This window comes from Erpetoichthys calabaricus, chromosome 1 (genome assembly GCF_900747795.2).
Source record: "Erpetoichthys calabaricus chromosome 1, fErpCal1.3, whole genome shotgun sequence".
NCBI classification, from domain to species: Eukaryota; Metazoa; Chordata; class Cladistia; order Polypteriformes; family Polypteridae; genus Erpetoichthys; species Erpetoichthys calabaricus.
The window spans coordinates 186,812,876-186,834,080 of NC_041394.2; the positions used below are offsets into that span (position 1 = coordinate 186,812,876).

At 37.1% G+C, this 21,205-nt stretch overlaps 1 protein-coding gene across 1 annotated transcript in view; it reads left to right on the forward strand.

The window, feature by feature from the left end:
- The first annotated feature begins 2,074 nt into the window (after positions 1-2,074).
- LOC114642532 (protein mono-ADP-ribosyltransferase PARP11-like) overlaps positions 2,075-21,205 on the forward strand; it is a 79,791-nt gene continuing 60,660 nt past the window's right edge. Inside the window, exons 1-5 of the mRNA XM_028791395.2 lie at positions 2,075-2,217; positions 10,893-11,013; positions 11,105-11,222; positions 12,808-12,883; positions 18,730-18,799. Coding sequence (XP_028647228.2) covers positions 10,915-11,013; positions 11,105-11,222; positions 12,808-12,883; positions 18,730-18,799 — 363 coding nt within the window. The 5' untranslated portion in view covers positions 2,075-2,217; positions 10,893-10,914. The remainder of the gene's footprint in view (positions 2,218-10,892; positions 11,014-11,104; positions 11,223-12,807; positions 12,884-18,729; positions 18,800-21,205) is intronic.

Genomic DNA, 21,205 nt, shown 5'->3' on the forward strand with positions numbered 1-21,205 from the left:
CCTGTCTCATTTTACGCGGAGTTTCTTTGTTGACAGTTCTCCACGTGTGCGCCCAGTTTGTCACCACCCGTGAGGGTGCGTGATTGGTTTAAGTCAGGTGTTGACGTACGCGGAAGTGGGTTTTTAGATTAGGTTTGTATTTTGCGCAGAAACGAAACTATTATGGCTTTAGGGATACGGTGTAGTCAAATACGTTTCTGCGCATAAGGTAAAGCATAACGTAAAGCTAACATTTCTGGGATTGCTGTTCTTTATGGTGGCTGGGTTTTCTTCCACTGCATTTTAGATTTGTTTTTCTACAATTAATGTTCTTTAGATGGTTTGGGCTTTTTTCTGGAGTAATGGTTTTAGGAAAGTCTGTACGTAATGTGGGGAATGTAGCGGGTGCTTATTGACAGCTTAAAATCATCCGTCTTTGAACTAATCAGATTGATTAACGCGTTTAAGAGAAACCAGTAGTTCACAACCCGCTGCTTCTTACAGTACTTTTTTACTGCTATCTTTATTGTCGTATCCCATCAGTGACAAGCGTCTAATACCCCTTTTTTACGTTCTCGTATACGAAGTATAGAGCAAGTATTGGAATCCTCCAAAAAAATCCTTTCGACATTTTCATGAATCTCGACGTTTTAGTCCTCCCAGTGTCCGAAAATACCATTTTTGAAATTATGTCTGTGTGTGTGTGTGTGTGTGTGTGTGTGTGTGTAAACACGATAACTTGAGTACGCTTTCACTTAGGTCAACCAACTTTTGCTTACAAATATTAGGTAAAAAACGTTGATTTCTATCAACTTTTGGGCTATTTCCGCTAACCACAAGTGGTACTTTACCTGAACACATACTCGATTTTTTTTATTCATGCAGCTGTGGAGTCCTATTTATTCAACTTTACTTGTATAATAATTGTTCAATATATTATTAATTTAATTTGATTTGTAGTTAATGGTTCTGTAATGTACATTATATAAAATATAATCATTGTCTTGCGGTTTACTCCTCAAATATCCATCTCCATAACTGAGTATACAAGAAAGTCTAGGGGAAACCACTCCCAATTTTTGTTTTACACGTTGACGTAAACGATTAGTTCTTTAAACAGGTAGGTATTCTTTGAAAGTTAACGTTTGGTAAGGGCACCGTGAAGTAACGACCTAGACCTTCTGTTTTACAATCATAATAAAATAAAACATTCATAATATGTTAATTATAAGTGCAAGCACGGCAGCGATGGGTGGTGCTTCTCTGACTGTAGACGTCATTTCGAAGAATCCCAGTTAGTACATCGAGACGGAACGCAGTCACGCATCAAGACATATTGAATGCTTTCGAAAACGTCATTTACATCACTCAGTGAGTGGATTGAAAAAAGCTGTCGGTTTAAACTTATAGCTTTAGTTAGTCTGATAATTCAAGTGATTTTGGTGTCTTCAAGATAAAAAAAATACTCATGTAAAAACAGAAATATAACTATTTAATTAGAGCCATTTAACGCATTTTTATTAATTACCGTTGAACGGCAAACAAATTATGTAATAAAATTTTCTTAATACCATTTAATTCATTTCAAGGTCGGGAGGCCCTGCATGTCATGTACAACCCCATATACAGTAGTGCCAATTTGGAGCCCCCTTCTTTTAGGACGTGAGAAGAAAACCCATGCAAACAGAATGTGCAAACTACTGTGCTTTATAAATAATATCAGCTTGCCTCCTAAAAAAACAATTTGCATATTCTTCTTCTTTTATCACTACGTTTTGACTTGCGTATTAACAAAATAAACACTTCCCAGTACTTTAAATATGTTGTTTGAATTGATTTCTGAGTTAAAGTTAATTGCTTTTCAATTTTTTTTGTTCACCATGAAATATATGTAATAAATATTAATTTAATTAAGTACATGCCTTAATGAGATACCAGGTTAAGCCTGGAATGCCAGGGGGCAGGATTCACTACAGAGAAGGTGTCTTGAATGTTTTCTGATTATTAGAAATGCAATTTCAGTAACATTTTGTGCATTATTAGTAAGTTTTTTGTTTATTTCTGTTATTATTTCCTGTCTTTTCAACACTGTTTTGCATGGTAACAATGCTGTTGCCAGTCACGTGGCTGTGGTGTGCGGCATAAGGTGGGCGTGATCTATGAAGTCTGCACGGTCATTACATATAACAGAGGATGCTGTGCAGTATTCAGCATCTAGGCTTTCGGATAGCAGACAAAGTCATTGCTTTTGTTGTTCAAAACCTACAGTTTAATGGTCTGTCTTTTCTAGTTTTACATTTTTTACTTTTAGTATTTTACTATACTAATACTTTACTATAGTATTTTCCTTTTACTAGTGTTTTGGTTAAATTTTTTCTTTTTGTACTTTGGTTTCCCACTTAAGCTGTGCAGCTGGTTTCAAGGGCACATCAGCAGAGATCGTGAGTGCTTTGTTGTCGAATGGCACAGCTTTGATGTTGAGTGCTGTGCTGTCATACAGTGTAAAGGCGTTTAACACTGGTTAGTTGTGAGCAAGCAGGCGATTCTCCTTGTGTGGAGATGCAAATGTACTGGTCTCTTACCTGTTTTCCTTCACTGAACTGGAGCTGCAAACTGCGTTTGAGGTCTGGATCTCTGTTTTGAGGCTCTCTTCAATCTGCCTTGTCCTGTCTGCAAATTTTTGCCAACAGCCCTGCTTCTCACAGCTCGCCTGGGGTCAGTGGCAAATCAATCTGCCACATATTTACCCAACTCTATGAGCCTGAAGCTCCATTGGCATCCATGAACCCAAGCTAATGGACCTTAGCAGATGGAGAAGCAGTGATGGAGTTGCAGAGGTTGCATTTTCTCATCTGTCTACCCCCCCTGTACTGCTGCTGTAAATGGCACTCCAGACTATCCAGCAACTCCTCCAAAGAGCCGATCATGGCAGTTTCAGGTTTCTGAGGCACTAGGTGCTATGCTATGTTGGATTGTTGGTTTTCTCTTCCTGCTTTTGGCACCAATGTAGCATCGGCGATGAGCACCACAGTGGATGGATTCTCTGCTCTTTATATAGCTATTTGAGGTGGCTTACTGTCCTTAAAAGTACTGCCCACCTTTTGCTTAACTAGTTGGAAAAGTATGTGACTTTGCAGGCTTGCCATTTATATAGACACCTCTGCCAGTGGTGATGCAATGGCAGCTCATTCTTTGGTGAGTTTTCCCTGGCTGACGTAACTCGTCAATGCTGTTACCATATAATTTACTTTATTTGCCATTTACAATTTCTTGTAGACAAAATTTATTTTTTGTTTATCCCAACTTATGCAGAGTTTTAGGGTTTGAGTGCAGTGTCAGCAAGTTGTACAGCACCCGTGGAGCAATTGCAGGTTAAGGGCCTGGCTCAAGAGCTCAACTGAGTAGCATTCCTTCTGTCACTGCCAGGATTAAAACCACCAACCTTTGAGCATGGCTGTGGAGTCGGTAGATAAATTCTTCGACCCCTTAGTTTCCGGTACTTCTGACTCCCACTCCCGACTCCTCTGTATTTAATATGCTAATGTATTTTCCATGTTGACTGAAGGAAGGCAACATACACGTCATTTAACCACAGAACTACTGGCTAGGAAGCTGACTCTCTACTGTATTGGCCAGTTAAACAAAAGACTAAAATAATGAAAACAATGAGGTTTTATTTATTGTTTTTATTAAGTGGCTATAAAGTCGTAGCATGCATAAAAATCAGAAACAGGAACTTTACCAGTTCAAAAAATATAAACCACATTCTTCGGTAGTTTTAAAACAAAACAAAGCTTAACTACATGAACAAAAAACAAAACCAAAAGCTGGAAAACCTAAAACAGTTTATATATTAAACTTGGAATACAGTTGTAGAGTAGAATAGCTGTTAAAAGCAATCCAAAATTAACTCAATGCAGTGTTCTAAGAAACAGAATTGCTTCTGTCAGATCCTCTTTCATAGAAGCTCTTAAATCTGACTTGTTTATTTTTAGAGCTGAAAATAGTCTTTCAACACTGACTTGTGTAGGTGGCATTGCTATTACAGTTCTAGCCACATCAATAATAATCTCTGGCTCAACAAGTATGGCTTCTTCTACAGTCAGTTTCGATGAGTGATCATACTTTTCAACTTGTTGTAATTCTTTAAAAAATGGCTGCTGGAATCTCTTTATTTGGACATTTACTGGTCGTTTATGTTTCACACATAGGCGATGTCGCTTTGCTTTTAAAACTTCCATTTTGTCCAAGTAGGAATCAAAGTCTAATTCTTCATTTGAAGAGGATGATCCTGAGTTACCAGTTCTTAAAGCTTCATCCGGTGGTGGTGGTTCAGGTAGTGGTAATCCCTTCATGCGAACTCCTACATCATAGAGTGCCATTTTTCCATTAGCAGTCTGGTTGCTGCTCAACAAAATTCGGCTTATTGGATCAACATAAATAACAGCTAACAAGGTTTGATTATCCAGTAATAGACTCTCTTTTCTTCATTGAAGATACAATGCCATCAGCTATTAACCCACTACTTTTGTTCATGCAATATATCAAGCTCTTCCATCCCAATAAAAAATTACCGGGTGTTAAATCTTCATATTGTAACCTCTTGGTGACAGTAAAGGGGTAAGAAAGTAGACTTTCCAGTTCTTTTACTTGTGCCCACTGGCTTTCAGTTAATAAAACATTTTCATTGTCCTGTTCTTCAAGAAAGTCTTTTAGTTCTAGCAAACGCTTTACCATCAAATAAGTGCTTCCCCAGCGTGTTGTTTGATCCAAAATGACTCCTTTTCCTGCACATCTTTTCAAAATAGCATCAGTTTTATAGGCCCTGGCTGCAACAGTTACTTGCATCAATTTGCCAATTACAGTAGCTGCATGACAATCTTTCAATCCATCTGTTATTGCAAGTTGCAGAGTATGAACAGCACAGTGCATATGTTGAATAGTAGTAAGCTTAGATGCCTCTTCAGCAATGTTATCCAAAATTCCACTATTCTCTTTGGTTTCACTTTCTCCAATACTTGCAGAACTGTCTTCCTCTAATATCTGTTTGTCACTTTCTACTTCTGCTTTATTCATTTTCTCAATTGTGCTTAACATACTAGAAGCATTATCTGTCACAATACATAGAATATGTTCCTTTTTAATTTCAAAATGTTCTAGAACAGGTGGTGTGCAAAGTTATGCTAAAGTTCTGCCCTGGGTGGGAGCATACTGTATGTGGAGAGTGCAGCTAGAACCCCTGAACACACATCAGGCCATACCACACACCTACGCCTACATCATTACACTTGTTTACACTCAAAAGAACTTGTTAAACACATTATATCTGAAATAAAATGAAAACACTTTTTGTAATGTACCATAATCCAGATTACAATATGTGAATGTCAGGTTGTATAATAGCTCAGCTGAACTTCACACTAGTAGTAACACAACTATGCACTGAGCTTTATTCTTACATCAGAGAAGTACTTAATTATGACTATTGTTTCTGAAATGGGATATTTGAACTTGCTGTATTTTTTTTTTCATTACAATTTAAATTTATTTGGAGTCGGAGTTGGTGCATTTTTGCTGACTCCGACCCCAACTCCAGGTACCCAAAATTGTCTCCGACTCCGACTTCTTGACTCTGACTCCACAGCCCTGCCTTTGAGTTACCAGCTCAGATCCTTTACCCACAGAGTCCTGATTTTTTTTATTTCTCTCCATTATAAAAAAAAAAAAATCTTGGAAGGTTTGAAGGAGATGAGACGTGATTTTCTCAGAGAGACACTTTCACGTCCCGCAAGACGAGTCTTTGTGCCAAGAGATTTAACTACGCTGGGGCTGGAAATAAAAGACAAAGAGTAGATGACAAAGTAGAACGTCGTAAAGAATTCAAAAACGTTGGCGCAGTACACATGCAGAACAGGTTAGAGATAATGGAAGTACGAAAATGCAAAAGTCTCAAAGGATAGTAAAGATCGCATTAGCGCAAAGAAATGGCAGCGGCAGCAGCAGCAGCAATCCAGCAGCTGATCAAAGAGGAGGTAAAAAAATGTATTTGTTTCCCATTGTATCACCATTTAAGAGGGGGTTTCAGAGGTGCTTACCGCATCTCCTTGGGGTGCATTCAGCCCCCCTCTTCACAACGCGAGCATCAGAAACGCGAAGTGGCCGACACTTGGTGCTGGCCGGGGTGGGGTGGAGTATGGGGGGTTGGTGAGCGAAGTGAGCAGGGGGCGAAGTCCCCTAGTTTTTTAAAAAATTTACTTTGAGTTCCAAAGTTTGGCAGGCTGCAGAATGAAGGCCTGTTTTATTAAATAATCTTGTGTCAATGTTGATTTATTAGTGGGGTTATAGTAACACATTGTTGTTGGTTCCTGGTCACTGTTTTCTTTCTTGTGGAAAAATGCTTTAAGCCTGAGTTTTCTGAAGAATTCTTCCATATCACTGCAGAGTCTAATTTTGTCAATGGGCATTGCAGGGCAGAATGAGAGTTCTTTTTTAAGTGCTGAAATCTCTGCTTCATTTAGTATGTATGAGGAGAGATTAACAATACAGGTCTGTTGCTTTTTACTATTAAGTGTCCAGCTTTCTCTTGCAGTCTATGCAGCTTTTTCTTTTTATTGACAATAAGGAATTTCTGGAGTCTTTTTTTTATAATAATAATAATAATACATTTTATTTATACAAGGCGCCTTTCAGAGAACTCAAGGACACCGAACAGACAATAAATAAATAAATAAATAAATAAATAAATAAAAGACACAATTATAAACAACTTAAAACATCAGAAAATCTAAAAATTAAAATCAAACAAAACCACTATAATCAGGAGGAAAAAGAAAAAGCCATTTTAAACAGATGTGTTTTAAGTTTACATTTAAAGGATGAATATGATTTGATATTTCGGAGATCCGCAGGTAATGAATCCCAGAGCTTAGGAGCAGAACGGCTGAAAGCTCTGCTCCCCATGGTGGTTAAACGGGCGGGAGGGACGGTCAGATGGGTGGAGGAAGAAGATCTAAGGTTACGGGATGGAATGGCAACATGAAGAAGGTCAGACAGATATGGAAGGGCGAGGTTATGGATGGCCTTAAATGTTAATAGCAGAATCTTAAAATCAATACGAAACTTGATTGGGAGCCAATGAAGCTGCTGCAAGACCGGAGTAATACTGTGAATAGATGGGGTTCGAGTGATGATACGTGCTGCAGAATTTTGGACTAACTGAAGCTTATGAAGAGATTTATTAGGGAGACCAAAGAGGAGTGAATTGCAATAGTCCAGCCGAGAAGTGACAAGACTATGAACAAGAATGGCAGTGGTATGAGGAGTGAGGGAGGGGCAAATGCGATTAATATTACGTAGGTAGAAGTAAGCAGACCGGGTGATGTTATTAATGTGACATTGGAAAGATAGAGTACTGTTGAGGATGACACCCAGACTCTTGACCTGAGATGATGGGGAAACAACAGAGTTATCAATAAGAGAAAGATTATTGGTTTTGGATAATGATGATTTTGAACCAATGAGGAGAACCTCAGTTTTGTCACTGTTTAATTTAAGAAAATTCGAAGAAAACCAGGATTTAATTTCAGCAATGCAGTCAATAAGCGAGGTTGGTGGAAAAGAGGAGGTGGGTTTACCAGCAAGGTAGAGCTGGGTGTCATCAGCATAACAGTGAAAATTAATGTTATATTTGCGAAAAATATTGCCAAGGGGAAGAAGGTAAATAATAAAAAGAAGAGGCCCCAGGACAGAGCCCTGGGCCACACCAGAAGTAACAGCGGTGGGTTGGGATGTGAAGGTTTTAAGCTGTATGAACTGAACTTATAAAAGCAAAGACAACAACAACCACATCTCCCTTGTTGTCACCTATAACCCACATCTTTAAAGCATTTCGAAAAATTATAAAAGAACTTCAGCCAATGCTAAGTAATGATGACACACTGAGAGATGTATTCCCAGAACCTCCCCTCCTTGCACCACCAAACCTGAAGCAACTAACTGTCCAAAGCTCCCTGAATGAACTAACATAAAATGGTACATCTCTCTGCCTACAGAAAAGATGTACAATGTGTGCTCATGTTTATAATGCAGATCATGTAGTTATATCACCCTGCCAGCAAGAACATCGCATAAAGGGATAATTTTCCTGCAGATCATCTAATGTGGTCTACTTAATTCTTTGTATGAAATGTCCCACCACTGCTCTCTGTGGGAGGAACTGGATAAACATTTTGCCAAAAAATGAATTCACACAGGTTCCACATTAAGCATGGGATGTTCCTGTAGGTGCTCACTTCAGCAGCAATAGACACTGTGAGAAGGACTTTAAAATCACAGTGCTTATGGGCAACTTCAAGACACAGAAGGAGAAAAAGGAATGGGAAGTTAAACTGATGCTAACATTTAACACATTACAACATGGTTTAAATAGAGACAAGAATTTTATGACCAGATATGAGGACTATTTACACCTCTCTGACTGACCCAGATGATTTAACTACAGATCCCCATTGTAAGGAAAAGTTATCAAAAACATCAAAAGTTAAAAGACAGTTATTAACAGATCTTGACTATACTTTGTTGTCCTCTCCTGCTATATGAATCTTTGGTTGGAGAGGTCTGTTCATTTTTGACATTGAAGATGACCCACTTGAACGTTTTTGAATGCTGTTTCTTTCCTTTATACATAAACAAAGGGAACTCTAGTTTCTGTACTACAGCATGCCTGAAGAAAGGGCCTTTGCTACATCAAAGGCTTGCATATTGTAATATGTTCAGTTAGCTAATAAAAGGAGTCATTTTGCTTGACTTGTACCATGTTAGACATTATGGATGCAATGACAACACCCTACTACTGAAGAAGAACAAGGTAATGGTTGGGAGTAAGAAAGGCCAGATGCTGAGGAAAGAGGTACTAGAGGCGAGAGAGAGTATGTGTATGTGTCTGGTTTGGTACTTAGATGGGGAGAGGCTCAAGCACCCCACTTAAAAGACTTGGCAATTGAACTGTATACTACGGCTAGAGAGGCATTAGACTTGTTGTTTCCTGTTTTACTTCTCATTTTATTTTTAAATCCATTTATTTATTCCCTTCCTTTGTGTGCTTAATTAATATTTAACACCCCTTTTATAGCGTTGTTCTCCTTAGCTTTTATCCTGGGTTTGGGAACAGCTCAACAATACCCCCTATCTTTCAACTACATAATATTTATTAGTATTTCATTAAATACAAAGATTTATTGTATAAAAACATATGTATTTTCATATTTTAAGTGCTATCTGAATAAACTATTTAATGCAAGCCTTTTGTATGAAACCTCAGTAGCTAAGTTATTGTACTTTTTTTTTCTTCTACTTACTAAGGCTGTCCTTAGAATCATTAAATAATAATGTAGTTGTTTGGATTATTTTGTATTTGCCTGTTTTATTGGCGAATGTGCTCAGACCAGTTGTGTCACTTATAACCGCACTAAGAAGCTAGAAGAATATGCTGGGAAAAGGTAAAGTGCTTGTTAATTCATAATTAGATTGTAAAGGTTAATTTGTGCAATTTGGTATAAAATGGAGCTGTTGCAGTAGATTAGATACTTTTAAGATTCTTTAGAGTATATTTTTGTATTGCTAATGACTGATATTCTTCCCACATTCAGGTATGGTTAATTGGCAACATTAAATTGTCCAGTGGTGGTGGGTGCTCAAGCATGACCTGTGGCAGACTGATAAACCATGCAGTGGCAGTGCTTACATTCATTTCAGTGCACTGATCCCTGTAGCCCTAAGTTGTACTGAGCAGGTTTGAGAATGTTACTAAAGTTTTCTAATAAGTAATTCATTTAGTTTAATGCACCGTGTCTTTCATAAATATGACATAACTTACATAACATGGCATATACCTGTATAATCTCACATCTCTAATAACGTAAATAGAGAAATCTGTGCTGTTTGTTTATTACCAGATGTCATGCAGACAAATGACATCTGAAGATACAGTTAGCATAACATATGACTAGTTGTTGACAGAGAACAGGAGATTCAAAATTCATGTTATTGGTATTCCTGGATAAAATAAACTTGGGGCTCACAGTCCATCTGCTTTTACCATAAGAATTAGAGGTAACTGAGTTTATAAATGCATTCTGCATACTTGATTTTAAGGGCAAGTGGCTAACAAATTCCAATTTAACTTATCAAAATACACTTATATAATTTATAAGTAAGAAGCCATATTTGTTCATTATCTTTTGTAGAATTTGTCATGGAAGTAAACAAAACAATTACTATCCATCCATCCATTATCCAACCCGCTATATCCTAACTACAGGGTCACGGGGGTCTGCTGGAGCCAATCCCAGCCAACACAGGGTGCAAGGCAGGAAACAAACCCTGGGCAGGGCGCCAGCCCACCACAGGGCACACACACACACACACACACACACACACACAAAGGACAATTTAGAATCGCCAATGCACCTAACCCGCATGTCTTTGGACTGTGGGAGGAAACCGGAGCACCTGGAGGAAACCCACGCAAACACAGGGAGAACATGCAAACTCCACGCAGAGAGGACCCGGGAAGCGAACCCGGGTCTCCTAACTGCGAGGCAGCAGCGCTAACCATTGTGACACCCAAACTATTACTATTCTTTAACAAATTTTAACTTTTTTTTTTTTTTTTTTTTTTAACAAAACAGTGATAAGATGTCAAAACAAGACATTATATGATATTGACTTGCTATTCTTTGTTCATATATTTTCTATGTGTATCATTACAAAGAAAAAACATTAATAATGAATAAAAAGACAGATTTTATGCTTAGGGAATTCACATGTCATTGTAACTATGCAAATATCTCTGGATCCATTATCAAAAAATGCCTTTTATCTGTAGTTTAAACTTGCACTTTTTTTTTTTTTAGGATAACGTTAATCAGATTGGAAATGGATGTCTGCAATTCTCAAGTAGAAAACATGGATACCTCTGACGTACCATGGTGTTGGTTCTACTTGGCGGAGTGTGGAGTGTGGCACATGTTTGATGTATGACATTAAGCTGTCTTTATATTTGGAATGGGGGATGGGTCCTATTAAAATTTTTATCATAATGTAGGTTTACTGTATATCTTTACAGAATGAATCAAGTCATCAATTAATGATTAGTCACAAAATTGAGGAGCATTACAGAAATAATGGCGGGGGTACCATAATCCTTTTTGCCAACCAATGTGAATACTCTTTGAACTTATCAGGTACAGTATATGGTTTATTTCCTAAATAATGTATCATTTTGGTTTGCTTATTAATATGAATGGCTTTCAAAGGAGAAATTATTTTCATGGTAAATATTTTTTTCCCTGTTAATTTGTTAGTGTTAGATGTATGTTAACATCCCAATTAGGTCAGTTATTCAATATATGTAATTTGACATGGCACATGTGGAAGAAATTGCTTAGATACATCATCAGATCACAAAAATCAGGACCTTAGCTAATCTGAAATTAGAAGTATCCCTCTGAATAATTCTAGAGTAACATACTATTTTTTTTCTTCTGCTGGCTGCAGTATAGTCTGTTGCTTCATGAATCCTATGTTCTCGGTTCAAATAACACACCCAGTCATTTGTCCCTGAAGAGTCTGCATATTCTGTTAGTGTTTGAGTGGGTTTTCTTACAAGTATTCTGGTTTTAATAATAACAATAATAATATGTTTTATTTAAAAGAACCTTTCTAGGTACCCAAGGACACTGTACATCAAATATACATAACATCCAACAGTCCAGTATACAGACTTAATTAACAAGATGAACAAAAAGCAATATTAAAAAGATCAGTTTTAAGTTTTAGTTTTAAAAATCAGAAAGTGAGGTACATGTACGGAGCTCCAAAGGCAGGGCATTCCATAGTTGTAGCCCTAATACGCTAAAAGTCCTATCACCCATAGTGCACAATCTGTATTGTGGAATGGTTAACCGCAAGAAGTCAAAAGAACAAAGTAAACGTGATGAAGCATATGGACATAATGAAGGAGACAAATAAGGTGGGGCTAAACCATGAAGAGCCTTAAAGACTAAAAGGAGGAGTCTATATTGAATGTGGTAAGGGCCAGGTACCCAATGTAATTTTAAAAGTAGATGAGTAATATGCTCCCAAGGTTTTAAATGTGTAACAACCCTTGCCACTGAATTTTGTACATATTATAGCTTGTTTAGGCTCCAAGTAGGGATACCAAACAACACTGAGTTGCAATGGTCAATTTGTGAGGTGACAAAAACATCTTACATCCTCAGAGACAATCATTGCAATTTAACTCAAGACACTAAACTGGCACTCTGTGGGCACGAATATGTTTGGGTTTTATGGAATGCCACTCTGTCAAATTAACTGGAGACTGTAACACACTAGCACACTCACAAACAAAATGTGTGTGTGCGTTAGTGTGCTCTGTAATAGAATGGAACCCTCTCCATGGGTGGTTCCTGTCTTGTGGCCTGTGACAAGATGTCTACTGCCTATCTATGATGCTGAACTAGATAAAAGGTGTAGAAAATCGATGGATGTGTTTTATATAATTTGTTGTATAATTTTTCTTCAGTCAAACATTGAGCATTTTTTAACATACGTTTAGCAATATAATATACATTTATGAAATTGTTATTAAAATAAAATTTTGTTTTTATGTGGCATTTATTTTTCACATTTGTACAGTATATAACCTTCTGGAAAATATATACATTCTTGAACAGAACATCGAGCGTAAAAGATCAAGTCATATTTTAAATATGTCTGAGTATGAGGACTGTAAGTAGTAATGTTTTATTGTCTTCTTTTTTAAAGAAATGAAGCTAACTAATAAAACAACAGGAAGACAGTGTTCTGTAAAGCGAGCTCCTTATAGATTAACAACATTTAGGTGAGTATAGCTACATTAAATTGGAAAATATCTCGCTCAATCTCAGTTACTGTTTATCAAATTTTTATCTTAGGTTTTATACTGTAATATGACATAGGGTTGCCAAGCTAGAACATGTTATAGATACATTTTTTTTACCAATTTTTTTTAAACCTTTGTTCTTTTGCCAGTGTACCTCTATAAAAATCACACATTTTCTTCTTTCATGTAACCTCTTGAGTAACTACCATACTTAACTTTCGTATTCAGTAAATTAATAACAATTTTATCTAATATGATTAATATTTTCCTTGGCACTGCAAAATGTAAGATATCATTTCAATTTAGTCTGTGATTAATTAGTAGGGCCTGGCTATTTTCAACTTTTGTGATAGTGATACAGTATGTCTAGTCATAAAAGCTGACATTTATAGTCCTCCTTAAACAGTTGCAACTGGTACACAGCAGACCGATTCCAAAATCTGTTCCTTCAGTACATTTGAGATTATTTGCATTTTTAATATTTTAATTTTGTTGTAGTTTGATACACCTGTTGATTCCTCATTTATTAAGGGTGAAAATGCTTTCAGAAAGTGCATTAATGATGCGAGGTGAGTAGGGCTGAATGTTCCCTACACCATGAAAGTGGCCATTTCCTTAAATTTAAGAAGAGGTCTTTTATTCCTACCCAAATCAACACAATACTGTAACCAAATTTATAATGTGTAAATTTTCAAGAATTTTTAAAGTAAGAAGAATGAAAAAAGTATTGATTTCACTGCGCAACAATTTTTTTGAAAAGTCTTGCTTCCTGAAAAGTTTTTGCTGATTGTGACAGGAACATACTGGTTTTGCACAAATATAGTTTTGGTTTTACTGCATCATGTAGGAACTCTGAGAAATAGACATTTATATGTTTACTAACAATAATGTATTTAGTCACGTTTATGATTCGCATAAGCTATTAAATTCAACAAAATTAAAAGTGTTTTGCTCCTGATTTTCTTTTGTATTCAATGTCTGGTACATCATGTTGCAGTGTCCAACAGTAGTCAGCAAGCATTAACGGATTCCAGTTGCCCTCGTATCGTTTCTCCATCGTAGTAATGTCCTGGTGAAACCTTTCACCATGTTCGTCACTGACCGCACCGAGATTTGCAGGGAACCTTCCCCTTCCTTGTTCAGGGCTTTCACAAAATTCTTCATGAGTCCCAGTTCTATGTGAAGAGAAGGCAAAAATATCTTTGTTGGGTTGACAAGCAATTCATGTGCCACATTTTTCTGTCCTGGAACTAACTTTTAACGGAGTGGCCAGTTTTGTCGAGAATAGTGTGACTCTTTGGCACGGCTGTCCCATTCACAGATGAAACAACAGTACTTTGTATAGCCGAGCTGCAGTCCTAGTAACAGAGCTATGACTTTAAGATCTCCACAGATATTCCAGTTGTACCTGCTATACTGGAAGTGCTTCAGCAACAATTCCATATTCTCATACATTTCTTTCATGTGTGCTGCATAGCAACAGGTACTGAAGGATAAACGTTGCCATTGTGTAGCAGAACAGCTTTCAGATTTAACATTAATGAATCAATGAAGAGACGCCACTCTTCCGGGTTGTGATCACAACCCAGTGCCGAGAACAATCCTTCAATGTCACAACAGAGACTGTTGACTTGTGCAAAAAATTTGGTTATATCATGATGGCGGCCTCGAAACACAGAAATTTTTGTACCTGGTGACAGCAAACACCATTCCTGCAGTCTTTGACCAAATCATTCAATTCAGACTGTGTTATCAGATGTGGATCGCCTGATGAACATGGTTCAAAATCCGGGTCAATGTCACTGTCAGTACCCTGCATTGCAGTTTCTTCATCTGGTTCGTCTAAGGTCCAATCCTCAGGTGGTTTCGGAATTGGAAGACTGTCGTCATGTGGCACGGGTCTCATTGCTGAAGGCAGATTAGGATATTCAATTGACTTCTTGATTTTGGCAGAGAAACCAGACACATTAGTCAAACAGAAGCAACAGTCCATCACATGGTCTTTCTGTTCTCACCATATCATTGGAACAGCAAACAGCATCATCATTCGAGTGCCTCTGAGCCAGGCTTTCAGACTAATAGCACATGTCGCACAGAAAATGTGAGGCACCCATTCCTTGTCTTAATCACCAATTTTGCAGCCGAAATACAGATGATAAGCTTTCTTCACAAGAGCAGTCATCCAACGTCTCTGAGGCGCAAGTGTATATTTGCCACAGATATAGCAGAATGTATTGCGCCTGTCACGACATTGATGAGACCTATCGCCCGACACCAAAACGTCTATAGCATCAAGCTTACTTACTGTTATATTGCTACAGATACTATACTTTACTATACTGATACTATACATACACACTGACTATCTATATTAACCAAATGAGCAGGATCGGTGTATGCAAGCCACCTTTATAGCATGCTGAGACAGCGTCAAGCTCGTTCAGACTTGCCCAGGCATGCCCAGGATGTCAACTTCCACAGAACAGCTTCCAACCTGGCCTGATTCCATGCCAGGACATGCCCAGGCTGCACAAACCGTTGTTAAATCACTTACGGGAGCGAAAATGTTTGGATATACAGTAAATATAAGAAAAAATCATGACAAAACTGAATATTTCTCTGAAATGGAACGCGATGGGTAAATTTTGATATTCGTGATCAGCACCCAAAAATCTATAAGAAATACCCAACAGTGTTCAAGAAGCAAAAACTTTGTTGTGCAGTGTTTTCAAAATAACTTTGTGTTTACTTCATTTCAAAGAATTTGAATGAGGAATGTCAGAGAAAGCTTTGGCTATCTTGTTGAACAAATTTAAGACTTAAAAGACTATATGTTGCATCTAGCCTCAACATAATATTCACACCAACTGGAACTTTTTGTAAGCAAACTTAAAAAAAACTGTCAGTCAGGTTTTAGTGATCTATCTATTATAAAAAGAAATCCTGTCCTGGAAAGCAAAAAGCAAGTCTACGATACGTGATCTTCTCGGGAGACATTTTAAAGACCCGCAAGACCAAAGACACGCCCTACTTACAATCTATCAAATAGGACAATAGGCAGCAAAACATTCAGTCTTGTGAAGGATTTGAGCATACACAGATCCAGGGCTCTCAGCACATATAAAGCGTATAAGGACAGTATGTTATAAATTAAATGTTGACATATAAGTGAAAGATAAAAAAGAATAATCGAGGTGCAAATTCAGAAAATAAGGAAAGTAATTATCAGCCCGGAACAAGTGGAATTGAAAAAAAAGCACGTCCAATCCGGCTCAGAATTAAATGACAGTGAGTAAAAGACAAAATAGAACTTCATAAAGACGTTTACAAACGTTGGTGCTAAACACATGCAGAGCAGGTTAGAGACTATAAAACCAGGGAAATTAGAAAGGCTCAAAAAAAAACAAAACGCTGGCACTATGCACATGTGGAGAAAGTTAAAGGATATGAAAGTATGAAAATTAGAAAATATAAAAAAGTAAAGATCGCAGTAGCGCAAACAAACAAACTGCCTCATTTAACTATGCACCAGTCTAACTTTGGTTTTGCACAATAATTACTACACTATTGCACCTTAACACTTAATTCTACTTTATTCACATAATTTTACTTATTTATTATGTTCTACTATACTGTTATCTTTCAGTCTATGACTTTTTGTAAATCTAACTGATATTCTTCTAACTTTGCACAGTTTTTGATAAGCGGATCAGGATGCATTTCACTGCGTGTTGTCCTGTATGACTATGCATGCGGCAAATAAAGAATCTTGAGAATTTCAAAAACGGAGTTTACTGCACATGCATTTATTGGATACTTTGTTAATATATATATATATATATATATATATATATATATATATATATTTATCTGTCTGCTTATTTAAAAATCTAAATTTACCCCAGGAGTCAAAAACATTCTGTCTATCCATCCATCCATTTTCCAACCCGCTGAATCCAAACACAGGGTCACGGGGGTCTGCTGGAGCCAATCCCAGCCAACACAGGGCACAAGGCAGGGAACCAATCCCGGGCAGGGTGCCAACCCACCGCAGGACACACACAAGCACACCCACACACCAAGCACACACTAGGGCCAATTTAGAATCACCAATCCACCTAACCTGCATGTCTTTGGACTGTGGGAGGAAACCGGAGTGCCCGGAGGAAACCCACGCAGACACGGGGAGAACATGCAAACTCCACGCAGGGTGGACCCGGGAAGCGAACCCGGGTCTCCTAACTGCGAGGCAACAGCGCTACCACTGCGCCACCGTGCCGCCCACATTCTGTCTAGCCCTTGTATAAAAACCTAGACAAAAGCTGTGGTATCACCTTGGTAACCCCATGTACTTTTGGAACTGTAAGAGGAAAATAGCACGACTTTACAGACAGGAGTCCAATGCAGAACTCTACTTACTTTTTTACTTTGTAAAAAAAATTATTAACTGCTGATGATGTAGATCGTTTTGTCTGTGCTGAGATTCCAAACAGAGAAACCTATCCTGACCTCATTAGAAAGATTCAGCATATTGGGACTCGCAAGATTACAAATATTGTTTTTACAGAAGTTCTGAAATAAAAGTGAAACTAATGAAATAGCAACAATTCAAAGAAAAAAAAAATCTTAAAAGTGTGTATCCGGAAAACCAAACAGGGGGATTGGCGAGTGAAGCGAGCAGGGGGCAAAGCCCCCTAGTATTAATAGATTTTAATACTTCAAGTCAATTACTGAGTGGTTGACATACTTTTCCACATAAAATATTATTTTTTTTACTTGCCTTCTGCTTTCTTCAATTTCAGTCTACAATGCTTCCATACCACTTGAAACCTCATCCCAAAGTTCATGTGGTGGGTTGTTTCTGTAGTAAACATGATGTAAGAAACGAAACGAGAAAGGCAAAGGGTTGGGGAGCCTCTCTGTATACTGGCTGTAGAGTCCAGTTCATGGCAACAAGGTCAATAACAGGCAAAATAACCATAGACAATTGATAGTTCAATCATGGTTGCACAGAGCTTTTATAGAGGAGTTAATGACGGGGAGGAAATGAAATAACGGAAGTGACAGGGATTGAGGAAGCCGGAGATGATGTCAGGAACAGAGAGATGGAACTAAAGTCATCAGGAGGAGACTGGAAGTGATGGGATTTCATGGTATGGGATGAACGTTTTCTTCTTTGGGGAACGGAGCGGTTTTTGAGGTAACAACTGTTTATTCCAGTGTTTTCCTGTGGGTGTGAAGGAGAGAAGAGCATTAGTACCACATTCCAGATCCCCATTTCTCGTGGTTTCACTCACAATCAAGCTTTTTGACTGTCCCCTATTGGAAACACTTTTTCAGCTAGGAAATGGTCTACAATTATAATTATTATTATTACAATTTCCTTGTGTTTCTACACTCAAATCTAAGATTGTTTGCACTCCTCCTAAAATAGATCATTAAAGGACAAGGCAACTATAACTACTCTTGGCCAGCTAGTCTGTTAGCATAAAAAGTAGAGTTCTACAATTTCTTTCTGTGGTGTTTTATCTGACCTCCACTTACTTTGGCATATTAAGCTAATGTTCTTTTAGTCTTCCTTGGTATTCCATAGCTATAGTGATGTTGTCTCAGGTGGTTATTTAAAGAAAATTTTCCCTGATGAAGTGTAGGATTTCATTTAGTTAGACATTGTTTCCCTTCATGTCACCTTTTACATCTTCTACCCCAGCACTGTTTTGCTTATATTCTCTAACTAGAGAGGATGACTGTATGCATGCCATTTTTTAAACAGATTTACTCAAAATGCTCAATTAGATTTGTTTTACTTTTCTTTTGCAATATAGGTATATCTGTGATAATGTGTCAATACCCGTTCCATCTCATTGGGAAAATGTTACAGATGAACCTTACCAGGTAAAATGTTACATTTTTTGATGTAGTGTAGTTTGCAGATATAAAGAATCCTAACTTTTAATATCTAGTCTATAAATATTTGTTTTTTCACTCTGTTAAACCCCAAGATATTCCTGTTGGCCTTAGTTTTCCCACCCAGTTTAAATCTTAAGAAGTTTCCTGCAGATCCATGTCTCCTATCTGGCAGGTCACCTTGAAGTGAAGTTATGATTTTGAGTACTCATATTTTATTTTATGCGTGTGTTTAACTACAATATCTGTTCAAAACCGGTTGAAAAAATGTTGTTTACTATAAAATAATCTTTCATATTCTGAATAAATCATATCTTTGTGGCATTGCTTGTTTATTTAAAGAAAGTGATTAACCTAGTTAGATGTTCTTTCCAATAAACATTACTGTGTCCTAATGTTTTGAATGCAATTTAATTATTTCTTCAGGTTACTGCCCTCATATATTTAATTCATAGTAAAGTTTCTCACAAAGCATACAAGGGCAATCTATGTGCTGCTTATGTATACCAGGAACTGTTACTGCTAAAAATGTTTATGAAAATGAATACATTTAGAGCTGATTTTTTTTTTTAAATTGTAGTGCCTTCTCTGAAGTGTTTTCTAGAAATATTTATGCATAGTTTTGAGTTGTTTTTTTAACTGTAATTTGCATCAAGAATCTCTAATTTAAAAGTGGTTTATTTTACAGTTTTTCTTGTGATGCCAGTTTGTTTATTTTAGGTGCCACCATTTTTGGAGTGCTTGTTACTATGTTGCTAGGTAAATGGCCTGGTAGTGAGTGGTAGTGATATCACAGGGTGCTCGGTGTAAAAGTCACAGTGAACACTTCCTGTTTATCTGAGAGCTATACTGGCTAACAAATCTTAGCGTTTTGGTTTTGATGATCGTATTGCTGATTTCCTGGTTACAAATCTAGTCTGTTCTTCGGTTCTCCTTTTATCTCCCAATTATTTTCTAAAAAAATTGATTCCTTTCACATTCTGGAAGTACAAGAATTTCCTTTTTTATGTGTGAAATTAATCTGAATTTGAGTAATTGCTGTGCCATTGAGCAATTAGATAGCTGCTTTCGGGCAATCATACTACTTATATAGGAATTATGAAAAGTGCTATCATGTTTCAGCCAGAGTTTCTCCCCTGGCTGGGTTTAAAAATCATGTTTCTTGCATTTTTTCATTTTTATGCTATTTATGTAGGTTAAGATTACTTTTATTTATTATCTCAATCAATGCCTGTGTTCATGCCGTTTTGTGGGTGAGACCATTTGCCAATCACTGCCAGGAACTGCCTTCCACCCTATAAATATGGAGGGTCTTCCACAGTTCCTGATGGTTCATTGCGAATGTGTTTGGGAGTTTTGGTAAGTTTCTGTGTTTTCCTGTGAATTGTGCTTTTTGTGATTATTGTAATTATTTTTTTTTTTGCTCTGTCTTTTTACCACTCTTTGATATCTATATTGGGACCTTGTTTGCTTTGGATTGCCATGGAGCTTCACATTGATTGGAAGACCTATTGTGAGCAATAAATCTTTTTATTTTTATAAAGATTTTGTGTTCACTTGTTTATCTGGCTGGAGTTTGGTGGTATATTGCACTCTAGTGGGTATTAAAAATATATACAAAAATATGTGAGAATAAAACAATCTTTCCCCATTGCACCCACTCCCCACTCAAATGAACCTGTACAACACGTCCTTAGAATGAGACTGGAGAGAGAGCAGTGTGGCAGGCACAGGAGACCCAAAAGTAAATAAGAGGGATTTCAAATAACCAAGTTAAGAGCAAATATTAGACACTAGACTTTTGTGTGGGTGGTGAAAGTCCTATCCAAATATACCCACTAAAGTTCAGGAAACATTCCATCAGCCACAACACACTCCTGTTGACTGATTGGAAGTGTAGTACCCTTGTAGGCACAGCTACAAGGTTGTAGATGAGGTGAAAACATAGGGAGGGAAAAATGTTTTTATATATATTAAATACCATTCTTCATGGCCGAATGGGTGCAGATTTAACTGGTTGCTTAACAACTTAGTTTTGCAATTGCTTTTCCAAAGCAATTCACTGAAATTGCTAACTTGCTGATTTTAAGCAAATACTGCATAATTGTTAATAATAAGCTAAAAGTAGCTTAATAGAGGAGTAGTTCAAGACAGAGATCACAGATGTGCACATGTGTAATTTACTAAAAAAATATATTGTGAATACAGTACTGTACAGTATGCAATTTTATGTGGATGTTTTAAAGTACCAATATAATTGATTCTTTCCTTTAAGTTACAAGAATAGCTTTTATGAACTTTATTTTACATTAGGTTTTTTTCAAATTGTTCAGACTTTGCCATAAGATGATAAATTTTCTTACGTATGTTTTGGCTTGGGACATTTTTTAAGCT